The 12,789-nt window shown below is 37.8% G+C and overlaps 2 protein-coding genes across 2 annotated transcripts in view; one reads left to right on the top strand and one right to left on the bottom strand.

The window, feature by feature from the left end:
* Window positions 1-1,974, top strand: part of LOC306850037 (early growth response protein 2b-like) — a gene marked incomplete at both ends in the record, with an annotated part of 2,006 nt that extends 32 nt beyond the window's left edge. The window contains 2 exons of the mRNA XM_079385448.1: window positions 1-110; window positions 965-1,974. The exon at window positions 1-110 is cut by the window's left edge and continues 32 nt beyond it. Coding sequence (XP_079241574.1) covers window positions 1-110; window positions 965-1,974 — 1,120 coding nt within the window. The remainder of the gene's footprint in view (window positions 111-964) is intronic.
* An 826-nt stretch (window positions 1,975-2,800) lies between these two features.
* Window positions 2,801-4,415, bottom strand: LOC306850733 (2-aminoethanethiol dioxygenase-like). The gene has a single exon (XM_079386563.1). The coding sequence runs from the start codon at window positions 4,217-4,219 to the stop codon at window positions 3,455-3,457; it is 765 nt and encodes a 254-aa protein (XP_079242689.1). The 5' UTR covers window positions 4,220-4,415; the 3' UTR covers window positions 2,801-3,454.
* Between the last annotated feature and the right edge of the window lie 8,374 nt (window positions 4,416-12,789).

Raw genomic sequence — 12,789 nt, 5'->3', positions numbered from 1 at the left:
GAGCGCGTCTCTGAATGATTTGATGCGCTGTCTGGATGAGACCCCCGCACCTGTCTTCTCTCCTGGGGATGTGGGGGTCTGCTCTGAGCGGGTCACTGAGGCGTCGGGAGGTGAGACAATATTAGGATGCTTACAATAATAAGTGCTAATATTCACAAGGGCTGTAGATTAGTAACCATACGTTTTCGTGTAAAACAAAAATGCCTGTTTGTCCTGTTTGCTTGATTATGAGTTGGTTTCAAACACCAAATTTAAAACTTTAGTGAATTGGATTATTTTATCATTGTATGGAATAGCTGTTGGGTAAACAAATAATCATCATAATTGTATGCAAAGCGAGAGCATCTCATTGCATGCTATGCTTTTTGTACCTACATTTTCACAATTTATTAAATCCTTCCACGTTACTTTTAACTTTTTCGTTGTTTTTATTAATTGCGTGGGTTCATGTTTTATGCGGTAAAAAGCCTATCATAATCTGTTTTATATCAGGGCACGTTATCACAAACTGAACTTGTTCAATGAACTGTTTTTTTTTTCAACAGTAAAACAATCCAATAGCTATTTATAGCCTACTAATAAGGAAATATTCAATACGTTTTGTAGCCAAAACTTTAAGGTTAGTTGTCTATACACAAGCTGACTTTAAAAGCAAATTCTCATTGGAGGAAAAATGTTTTTTTTTAGGTTATAATCTTAATGTAAATATTTGAATAGGCTGTTTGTATCTCCTCTCCAATTCATTTAGTGGAAGGAAATTCAGTATCAGAGATTTTACTTCAATCTATTTGGTCCAACCAGAATATCAAGAGATATTTTTGCCACCTGCATAGCCTACTATCTTTTGAAAACAAATAGCTTTCTGTATATTCCTAGATACCACGTGCCGACTACGTGATTTGATGGAAACACACGCAATAAGAGGGAATTGCTGAATAGAAACGTCTTGTTTTTACTCCTACAGGTGGCTTGAGCACCGACAGCGTCGGCGTGGAAACCCGGGGCCTTGAATTGACAGACCCGAGCAAGTTTTCTCCACACAGCGCGCCGGTCGCCTACACAGGGAAAATTTCCATCGACGCGCAAGGAAGCTGGAATCAGGAGGGAATAATCAACTTTGTCAGCGCAGGAGTGCAAGACAGACCACCTTCCCCGGGATCATTCTCCACGGGCTCCCCCTCACACCCAGACTCCTCCAAAATAGCTCAAACCCTTGCCAACATGGAGCATATGTACACAGGCCCGCCCCCTTACACCTGCAGTGCCGATGGTTACCAGGACCCCTCGGGTTACCTGTCGACCACCACGTGCCCCATAACTTACGCAGCTCCATCCTACTCAACCCCAAAGCCATCTATAGACGGGACGCTTTTCTCCATCATTCCTGACTATGGGGGGTTTTATCAGACCAGCAACAGTCAAAGGGACAACATGGCAATGTTTCAGGACATCAAGCCATTTTCGTGCGCTTTGGAGTCTATCAGAGTCCCTCCGCCTCTGACTCCCTTGAACACCATTAGAAATTTCACTCTGGCGTGTCCGGTTGACGGACCGAGGCCGCCTGTGGATTGCATCAATCCACAAAGCGTCCCACTCAGGCCGATTCTGCGGCCACGGAAATACCCGAACCGACCGTGCAAGACGCCGGTCCACGAACGGCCGTACCCCTGTCCGGCGGAGGGATGCGACCGGAGGTTTTCGCGCTCGGATGAGCTGACGCGCCACGTGCGCATCCACACCGGCCACAAGCCGTTCCAGTGCCGCATCTGCATGCGCAGCTTCAGCCGCAGCGACCACCTCACGACGCACATACGCACTCACACTGGAGAGAAGCCCTTCTCCTGTGACTCCTGCGGCAGAAAGTTCGCCAGGAGCGACGAGCGAAGGAGGCACACAAAAATCCACCAGAGACAGAAGGACAGAAAGGGGTCCGCGCCTCCTCACAGCTCGAGCGCCGGAGGTACAGCGACGTGAACTAACAGTTTAACAAGCTCTGACTGCTGGGATAGTCCTAGTCCCGTTTAAACCTGGAACTTTTTTTGTGTGCGCGCACAAATATACAAAGGCAGCTTATGATTTAAGTGTTGAATGTGGTTTGTTGTAGTCTTTATCAGAAATTATTTAATGTGGTGCAAATTGCATTTGTTCTGATATATATATATATATATATATATATAGTGTTTTACAGTGAGTCTTTTTTATTGACATTATTACTGTTATGTGTCTGAATAAAATGATGATAAACACAAGGTGTAATCTTTTGAGAATCAATGGAAGGGATGTTAAAAGCTGTTATAACACTAGAGGTCGCACTTTGATAAACTGTACGTCTCGGTTCCAAGTAAAATATATATTGTAATACGACTCTTTTTGAAAGAAGTTAATAGTTTTCTTCAGCAAGGACGCATTAAATTGACAGTGAAGACATTTGTAACGTTACAAAATATTTATATTTCAAATAAACGCTGTTCTTTTGAACTTAGTAAAAATATGTGAATATTATGCATCACAACTGTTTCCAGTATTGATAATTATAAGACCAGATCAGCATATTAGAATGATTTATGAAGGATCACCTGACGCTGAAGAACGGGTACAATTCAGCTTTGCTATCACAGGAATAAATTACATTTTAAAATATGTTAAAACAGAAAACTATTACTTGAAATTCACAGTATTACTGTTTTTACTGTATTGTTTTTTAATAAAATGAACCTTGGTGAGCATGAGACCTTTGAACTGTAGTGGATGCTGGCTGTAAAGAATGTATTTAAATAATCAACAAGACCCATTTCTATTGCATCTTTTATTAGCCGAAGTCTGAGTACAAACAAAACTTTAATTTCTTGTGTAAAATTCACATCACATTCTTCCGTTCATATAGTCTTATTCATTTCCATCAGTTAGACTTGTCATCCTGGCTAAGTGCATTATTGTCATAATTACCAGGAGTGTTCAAATAAGTCTCCAGTGTTACACATGCCAATTTGTAAAGTAAATGTAAATGTAAAGTGAGTGTTGTCAAGCCTCTTGCTAAACATTTGGGTCTTGATCGCTTAATGCATTATTAACACAATATAACAAAGGAAACAGGATGAGCAGATTTCTGCTCTGATAGGCTTTGAAGCCTTTGTTAAACCAAATCTCACATCTGCTGCAAAAATTAAATATTTATCACGTGCTGTACAAAGTTAATCCAGTCAACAAAGAAAGAACAGAGACTAGTTCTTTTGTCGAACCTGCACACAAAATCAGAGCACAGTTTGCATGCAACACATTGGAAATGAATGGACACACGTAGAAAATAATAGCCGAAAGACACTTAAAGTTAAAGACAGCAGCTGCGGTATTTCAAATAAACACTGTACTCTTGATAAGTTAGCCAGTCTGACATGTAAGGAAAGGAAAACAGAATCTCTTGATTAAGGCTGAACCCAGTTTATAGTCAGATCCTTCAGAGGGACACTTTAGGGCCTGGGTAAGGTTCACCACCACACCAGAATTCACTAGGCTGTGGTATTTCCATAAGCCACAGGTCACCAGGTTCCTGGGCTACACTCATATCTGCAGCCTCTGAATGGGTATGTAAAACTTTATAATAATGGCAGTCTCTCCCTTCATCCGGATCATATGGCGGTGATAAGATGTCAAGGAAAGCCGTGGGTCCGTCAACAGCGTCTATCTGGTGTATATTGTCCTTTTGGGGTGACAGCACACACGGGCCGTTCTCCTCGGTGTATTCCCCCACCGACCTCAGCACCGAAGGCCGAAGCGAGCTCCTCTGGAAGGGCATGAGCGGAGGGTTGAACTGCACGCCGCTGGCACCGTTTCTAGGTTTATCCAACCTGTCGAAACAGCTGATCCGTACCTTGCCGTAAATCACTTTCAGCATGCCGTACATTCCCGGATGATCATGCAGCGGTATGGAAGCGCCCGTTTTTAATAAAAACACCCCCATGCTGAAGGTGTCGGTCTCGTAGAGGTGCATGTATGTAACGGGAGGCGCGATGCGCTGCGACGGCGTCGGTGTGTTCTCGACGGTCCGGGGAGCAATCTTCAAGTCCGCCGCTCTGACCTCCGCCATAAGGCTTCTCAGCTTGCTCAGATTTTCCAAAAACACTTTATTGTGTTCTGCCACAACCGTGGGGTGGCGGAATGTCGCGAGGGCCTGTTTGGCGATTTTCTGGACAGTGGAAGTCATGTTGTCTCGTGGCATCATAACAGCGCGCAAGTGTCCGGCGTCAACTTGACTTTCAACTTTACGCGCCTTGCTCCTTCAGCAATATCAAGTGCAAGTCCCGTTTCAGAGATAACCTCCTTAATTAGGCCATCAAAATCGACACCATGTGTAAAAGCTTAAGCGCAGCATTAAGATCAAGTCACTACTGGCCATGACTTCTCCATATACAGGCATCTGATTCACACGTACGCAATGTCAACATTGTTATACGTCATGCAGAGAACTATGGGAAATGTAGTTTCTGCGCGATTGTGAGACTTGAGTGAAACTACAAAACGAATGATGCTACAGCTCGCGGTGTAATATTTGTAAACTTTAACCAAACTCGTCTGTCACGAGTAAAAAGATCTTCGTAAGTTCCTATACGGACGTTACATGAGATATAACACGTTTAGCGATTACTACAACTCCCAAAAGATTGCTGTTCAAGGGGCAACGACACTTCAGTCTTTCACCATACTCTCAAAATACTGTGAAATGTGAAACTGGAAAAAAGAGGTCATGGATGATTGGTGTCCACACAAAAAAAATGGATTTGGGCACATAAAATTGTAAATATCATCCCATAAACATAAAAGACCAAATTAGGTGGCATTTGTTTTTGAGAAATAGAGTACAAGCACACTTCACAAATGTTAACTGTACAGAAATACTAAAAGGAATAAAGTTCAAACTCAAAACTAATAAGTATTTAGACACTTGTTTTCCGTAAAGTTCACGTGATGACACCTGTTTGAGCTTGAGGGGAACCTGTTTCTCATGTTCACTAAATTTGCACGATTTTGGGTACAATTTTGCCGTCTTCCTTTATAAAGTAGCAAAATCGCAAAAGATTGTTATGTTCTGCGAGTTTGGCAACAAGGTGATATAAGTGTGTGAGCCCACGAGAGAGAGAGGGGAACATTTAAAAAAATACTTGCCCTGTATCAGGTGCAGGTTGAAACATAACCTGTTAATTAGCATTCCCTTCAAGATATGATTATTTTTATCCTAAAATTACATCCAGTTCGCTCTGAAGAATGAGCAATAGGCCTATACAAATTCCCTCTTTCACCCATTTTAATACACGGACGCTGTGCCTTTTCCTTTCTGTCCCAAACATTAGAGCACGGAAAATTACATTTGAAAGGTATGACATAAAAAAACAATGGACTGGACTCCAATGCTGTTTGGTTTCCAACATTCTTCAAAATATCTTCTTTTATTTTCCACAGAAGAAAGAAAGTCTTAAAAGTTTGAAACAACATGAGGGTGAGTAAATGAATACCCTATAAAATCCATATTTTCTGGGGCCACGGTTTATTGCAATTATAAACTCCCTCCCTGCTGAAAAAAACAATAGAAACCATCACAGAAATTCTAATGGTTTCCACTTCAAATACCATTACAAACATCACAAACCATCAACTTTTAACCATTAAAACCATTAGAAAATGGGTTTTGGGACATATTCCATTAGGATTTATTGGTTTTAACAAGTCACCAATAGAAGTCGACCAATTACCAGAAACCCACAGGGACCATTAGCTACAGTTTCCATTAAAACCAATACAAGTCCCATTATAACCAGTAAAACCATTAACAATTCTGTGATGGTGTCTATTGTTTTTTTTGTTTTTTTTCCCAGCAGGGCTGACAAAGGGAGATCTACTGTATTCGCATATACATTTATAAAAAATCTATCAAGCAAGAAATATCCCTGAAGCGCTTACAAACACTGTCACTACAGTCTATGGAAATGTGACAGCAGAAGGTGAGCTGTTTTTTTTCCAATCCATATTGGCACAGTTTAATCATTTGTTACATAATTAAGTGTTACATGAATCAGATTCGAAATTACGGGCAAGAAATGAATGAAATGATCGTCTGCGGTATAAACTGATGAACCAGTGATGTCATTATCAGTGCAGAAGCAGACTGTTGACATGCTGGCTGCTGCTCAATCAATTATGACTCACAAACATGTTTGTTTGCATGACATTGTTTAAAAAGATATATTTATAGATAAAGAGACATGTGGACAGTTTAGTCATCTGTGGTCATGTTGTTATTGCAGCAAACTTCGCCTAATCATTTGTTGGCATACACATAAAAACAGAGCAGCTATAAAAAGCTAAAGCTATGCAACAGGATGCAACACCACCGCCTACTCCAGTCCTCTGAGCTTGGAAAACCACATATACACATGGTGTGTGAATCACAATATGACTGTGAAGAAACTTGACATCACAAAGACGCTCTACCATGTCATCCGAATTCACACTAGACATTAATAAACGCAGAAACTCTCCAGTCCTCATTATGTTATGACACATATGACTCAATAACACTCTTATAGAAACAAGTGTGCTTTCTAATAATATCGGTCTGCTTATTCACTCTCCTCCTAACAATGGGGCTTGTAAACTTTCTTCATAGCCAACTCAAACAAACAGAGGCTTCGCAGGCAGAAGTTTATTGGCTCTGCAGTGAACTTCTGCATATTTTTTAGAAATTTTTGAGTTTTCTCAACTTGTTGTTTTAAGTTTATACAACAAAAAGTTGAAAATCTCCTACAAAAATAAGTTGATAAAACTCACAAATCTGCTGAAGCTAGTTGCCTTAAACATTTATGTTTGCTCAACTTTTTCTTTGTTTGTTTTTTACAGCGCAGTACGCTTAAGAACTTTGAAATATTAACATTTTTCTTTGAAAATATTTAGATTTATTTAGATTAGTTCAGATTTGTTTCTTTGAAACTTATGAACAAAAAAGATAATATTAAGATGACAGTAAATACATTTATAATTTTACAAAAGATTTCCATTTGCACTTTGTATTCATTAAAGAATCCTAAAAATATATATATCAAGGTTTTCTCAAAAATGTTCAATCTACTTTACAATGTTTTTGTACTGTAGAATATGTCCTGTTTGATTTTTTTAGTTAGTTTTATTAGTTAATAGTTTGTATACCAAAAAGTCTTGTCAGGCATATTTATAATATAACATAATATATAACACTATCCTTTAGGTTTTACCCATTAGTATGATCACTTATTATTTATAAGTACAGAATGTTGTTTCATTTTAACATAAATATAGGCCTATCTGTTATGCTGAATGATGATGGAACATTATTTCACTCATATTTTGACATTTTCACAGTTATTTGAAACATTAAAGTAGACACTTGCATTTAAAATCCTTTCTGTATAAAATTGAATTTAGTCTCATCTTTGACCCATATAGCCTACTGAATAGAGGTTGTATTAAACTCAAGAACATATCTACAAGCTGTACTCCGCCGAAATGGTCATGAATGGCCCCCGTTAGACAAAAAACCTTCTGAAAAATGTAAATCAGAGAGATCATGACCTCAGCATTCTAAATGTAATGAGTGACGTCAGTCCGAGCTTTAGAGGCTGCAGCCTTTAATACGCTCGCAAAGACGACAATCAGAGCCGACCAATCAGAAGCGCCACCAAGCCATTCTTTGATCTTCAAGAACACTACACAGAAAAGATCATCTTCTTATTCCAGCTAGCCCCACTGCAGCTGTTTATTACAAGATTGACCCCTTTTTCACTCTCTGGTCTCTGTTCAGATGATATCTTTGTTTAATGTAGCAGAGAGGTCTTCGCCCTTTGACCACAGATCTATGCAGTCTGGTTAATGTGTGTTTCCATTCTGGAGGTTTATTTTCCCTGAAACACAGCCAAACTCTCTGAGCATTACGGCCCCAAAGCTCTTCTCCTCTGAAGCATTTTCTGAACAAAGTCTTACTCGAGGGAATATTTCACAGCAAAATGACATCATTTCAAAGCCATCATTTCTTCTGGTGAACACAAAAGGAAAACTTTGATATGATGATCAAGATACAACGAAAGTGACTTGTGATAGGGTCTGTTGTGACAAAAATCATTCTTTTCCTCACAGAAAGTTGTCACTTAAGACGACTTGGAATATAGTACACAGTTTCACTATAAAAAGGAATTTTTGAAGACGTAAATAAAAAATTATGGGAGTATGTTTTAACATTACGGGAGTAACATTATTTTATTCAACGTGTTACTTGCCATTTCTTTGTAATTATTTATGAAATTCACAGTTCCTTAACAGACTTTTTTCCCTGTGTTTTCTAGCGAATGCATTTATTTGTTCATTTTTGGAGCTTTACATTATTTGTTTGTATTCAGTTTCATTAGAACATTTTGTGTTCCATTGGAAAATTTGGAATGAGTAAACTGAGTGAGTAAATGATAACAGAATTTGTTTTCATTCTTTATTTTAATGTAATGTAAAATAAATAACAGAAAAGTTCCTCCAGGATTTTAGCTACTTCTTAAATGAAGTAACATATATCTTTGAGGTCTGTAGGTGGAGTAAAAGATGCTACAAATAGCTCTGGGAACTGTAACATGTTTGGAAACATTCTCAAGCTTAATGTGCAAGGATTTCTCTACATCTTCCAAAGGTCTTTTAAAATGTCACATATAATGGGAGTGAAGATAGATGGATCCCCAAGGTCTTTACCTTCTAACAGGTGGTACCACAAATTAAAGTTTGAATTCGCTGTAGAAAACGAATCAAATACTCACCATTGCACTCTGAGCTGTTCTCAGTCAAATCAAGGATACCCTCTGGTGCTCATCCGTTGCATTGCAATATTAAATAAGAGACTGAAGACATGTGAAGATAAATTTAAAATCTCATGTTATTCAGGAAAGTTATGAATTGAAAAATTCATATATAAATCTAGAACAACATATGGAAAAAAACCACAGTAAAACAAGTTGGTCTGATCAAATGAATGACCGTTCAGATTTTAATAACGCTGCAGTAGCCACAAGAGATGGAAAACAGGCATTAACAAATCAATCTTTAATGATCAATTCTAATCTCATTTCTATTATTCAGAATATCACATACAGCAGCAAGGATCGTGTGAGACTTCAGATCTCACAGTATCACAAGTGTAATACAGACGACAATGTTTCAAGAGAAAGGCACAAACATTCAGATAATTAAGTCTAGAGAAAACAAATTCTATATTTTTAACAGAAAACAACATGGCACAATATTAAACGGTAGCTCAAAATATACTCATTATTATCAAGAAACACCAAACAATAGAACAGAAAACGCTTAAGCTATTCAGCTTTGTTCTACTTCTGATTGTCACATCTATAATGGCACACTTACATTTCTAGGGTCCAACCTAGTTCACAGAACTATTCATTTTAGATATGCATCATTATACCAATATTTATGATACAACAGCTGATATTTATTTTAATGTAATGGCCAAAGGCTGGTACGATGGCTGATATACCTGTTTTCATTTTACAAAAATCTATTCTTCAGTCTTGAAGTAGCACACATTATAATGTAGAATAGATGAATAACTGTGTAGTATATATATATATATATATATATATATATATATATATATATATGTAGATTTTATGGTATCTGCTCTATTATTGGCTTAATTAGATGTATAATGAATTAAAAAGCCAAATATGACTGCTACGGCCACTCATATTGTATATTTTAAAATCAAACCTGATATTGACAAAATATTGCCAAATATTTACACAATTGCCCAAATATTATTATTATTTGAAATATGGTAGCAACTAACTAATAGCCTATCAATCTTATTTTTAGTGTCATCCATCTTTATATTTTCAGTCAGTCCAAAAACATTGTAAATTCTTATAAATGATGGTCTGAACCAGTGTTGTGAACATTGTTGGTACTGATACAAGACAATAAAATACAAAACACTGTCTCAGATTCTATTTATAACAAACAAACAAATAGATCCATAAATAAAATCCCATGTGAATTAGGTTGAGCCCTACTTGACCTTGTTTGACCCTATTATGTCCTCTAGATTTCTTCTGTAACGAGCCGTTTCTTTTCCTCCCATCATGAAAATATAGTCACATATTGCACAAGCCACTGGATAAAGCATTATAGCATGCTCACTCACAATAAAATACTGATGGATGTGAACTACCTCATGCTCACACAGCACTACAGTATTTTAGATCTCTTTCTAACTAAACACAACCATAAACTAGAGAGACACAAACATGAAGAGACCACAAAAGACAAAATAATATTCTAATCACAGAGTCAGAACTGAGCACACAATGGAGTGGATGACATTGCCACCACTGAACAAAACAGCACAAACAAGAGTTTAAAACAAGAATTATAACTACTCGTTTTTATACTTTCGTCTTCTGAACTCAAATTCCAAGTGCCATTTGTTATTTCTGCTGGGCCTTTTGTATATATATATATATTTTTTTTAAAAAGGTAAAAGTCTCACACATGAAGCCAAGAGGTCCTATTTAGCTGGTCACATGCGCAACTTGTAGAATAACATGGGAAAAATTCAGCTTAAACTGAACAAAACAAGTAGCCTGAGCTGAAATGTAAGCAAATGCCCTCATTTGGCTTTTTTGGCTAAAACTGACTCGGTTCATATGCGGTCAAATAAAAGTTATACCCAAGTGTGTGCATCCAGTGGTCCTTTATAGACCACTACAATCTATTAATAATACCAAAAGCACTACCCTGTTCCTCCAGTCTGTTGGATTTATGGACAATACCCTCTTCATTCATAAAATTATACTTCAAATGTTATACTGTATTTTTGTACATTAAAGGGGACATTGTCACTTTTTTGGGAGGGGGGGGGGGGGGTTGCATTTAGTTAGGTAACTGTCGTGTCTGCCAGCTCAGAAAAGCAGAAAAAAAAACATGCAGCCAGTTTTTTATGGGCCGTCTGAGTCTGAAACTGTGTCATCCAGCAGCTGTTTCAATTTGAAGCCAGTTTCTATGTAGATAGCTATCTATTTGAACAAGATCCCCTCTGAACCATATATGGATATATTGGAGAGGGGTGGAGTGAGAAGTAGCTCATTAGCATTTAAAGAGACATGCACTGAAACAGGTTGCTGTGAACAGAGCTGTTTTTGATGAGGTATGTGTTGTTTTACACGACCATTGAGGAACTTGAACCAAAGTATGTTGCAGACATTTCATGAAGACCCTAAAGAATCATACCAACTAGTAGAAAACAGGCATCCGATGTCCCCTTTAATGGACTTTGGCACACTGTAAAAAGTGATGTTGACTTAACTCAATTAAAAAAACTGAGGAAACCCGTTGCTTTAAAACAATTAAGTAAATATTTTACTTAAAGGGTTAGTTCCCCCCGAAATGAAAATTATGTCATTAATTACTCACCCTCATGTCGTTCCAGACCCGTAAGACCTTCGTTCATCTTCAGAACACAAATTAAGATATTTTTGATTAAATCTGAGAGCTATCTGTCCCTCCATAGACACAACTGAAATGTTCCCAGGTCCAGAAACGTAGTAAATACATCGGTAAAACAGTCCATGTGACATCAGCGGCTCAACTTCAATTTTGTGACACTACGAGAATACTTTTTTTTGTGTCCCGAGTTGCATCTTCCACCATTTTAGAGAGTATCACAACGCATACGCACGCTTTCCCCCTGAACGTAAACAACGCTTATTACGCAGATTGTGTTCATGTGCACACTCCCCCACTCCGCCGAACGTAAACAACGCTGATTACGTCAAATACGTTCTTAGGTACTCTCCAAAATGGCGGAAGACGTAACTCGAGGGAGAAAAATGCTTAAATTGTTATTTTTGTTTTCTTTGCGAAAAAAAAAAAAAGTATTCTCGTAGTGAATTCACTGATGTCACATGAACTGTTTTACCGATGTATTTACTAGTTTCTGGACCTGGGAACATTTCAGTTGCGTTGCTGTCTATGGAGGGTCAGATAGCTCTCCGATTTCATCAAAAATATCTTAATTTGTGTTCTGAAGAAGGGTCTGGAACGGCATGAGGGTGAGTAATTAATGACAAAATTTTCATTTTGGGGTGAAATAACCCTTTAACTTTTTATTTTATTTATTATTTACTTAATAATTTTAAGGCAACGGGTTTCCTCAATTTTCTTAAGTTAAGTCAATATCACTTTTTACAGTGTAGTATACCGCTTTTGTCTGAATTGTTTCACGGTTTTGCCCAAGATGCGAATAAGTGCTACTGCTCCAGTTGTGTAGAGCCGAGAATGAACTGCCGAGAATTAAAATGTTCAGTTTTTTCAAGTGTAGCTCTTTGTACAAGTTAAGCTTTATGGTATCTGTAACATCCTACTGAATGCCACAAAAATGAATCGTGACTTTCCTTTAGCTTATAAGAAGAACATTACAGTTAGACCAGTCAGAAGCTGTCCATAGAGCTGCTTGAATCCTGAATATTCATTTGATTTAAGTGCTAGATGCAACTTAAGTTAAGGACTTAAATACTGTAACTATTATTATTTTACAGGATAAGCTTACCCAGAAATGAAAATGCTCAAAATTTGCAAAAGAGAATTTTCTTCTCTGTTATAGTTTCCTCTTTCTCTCCTTCTAATGAGGCTGGCTAACATAAGCAGGGAAATGTATATCCATCCCTTAAAATGTAGCACAACTATTTAAAATACACAAAAAAAACCCAGACCCAA

The sequence above is a fragment of the Barbus barbus genome (genome assembly GCF_936440315.1).
Source record: "Barbus barbus genome assembly, chromosome: 30".
In the NCBI taxonomy this organism is placed as follows: domain Eukaryota; kingdom Metazoa; phylum Chordata; class Actinopteri; order Cypriniformes; family Cyprinidae; genus Barbus; species Barbus barbus.
Note: the sequence above shows the minus strand (reverse complement) of the source record. Positions and strands in the feature narration are given on the sequence as shown.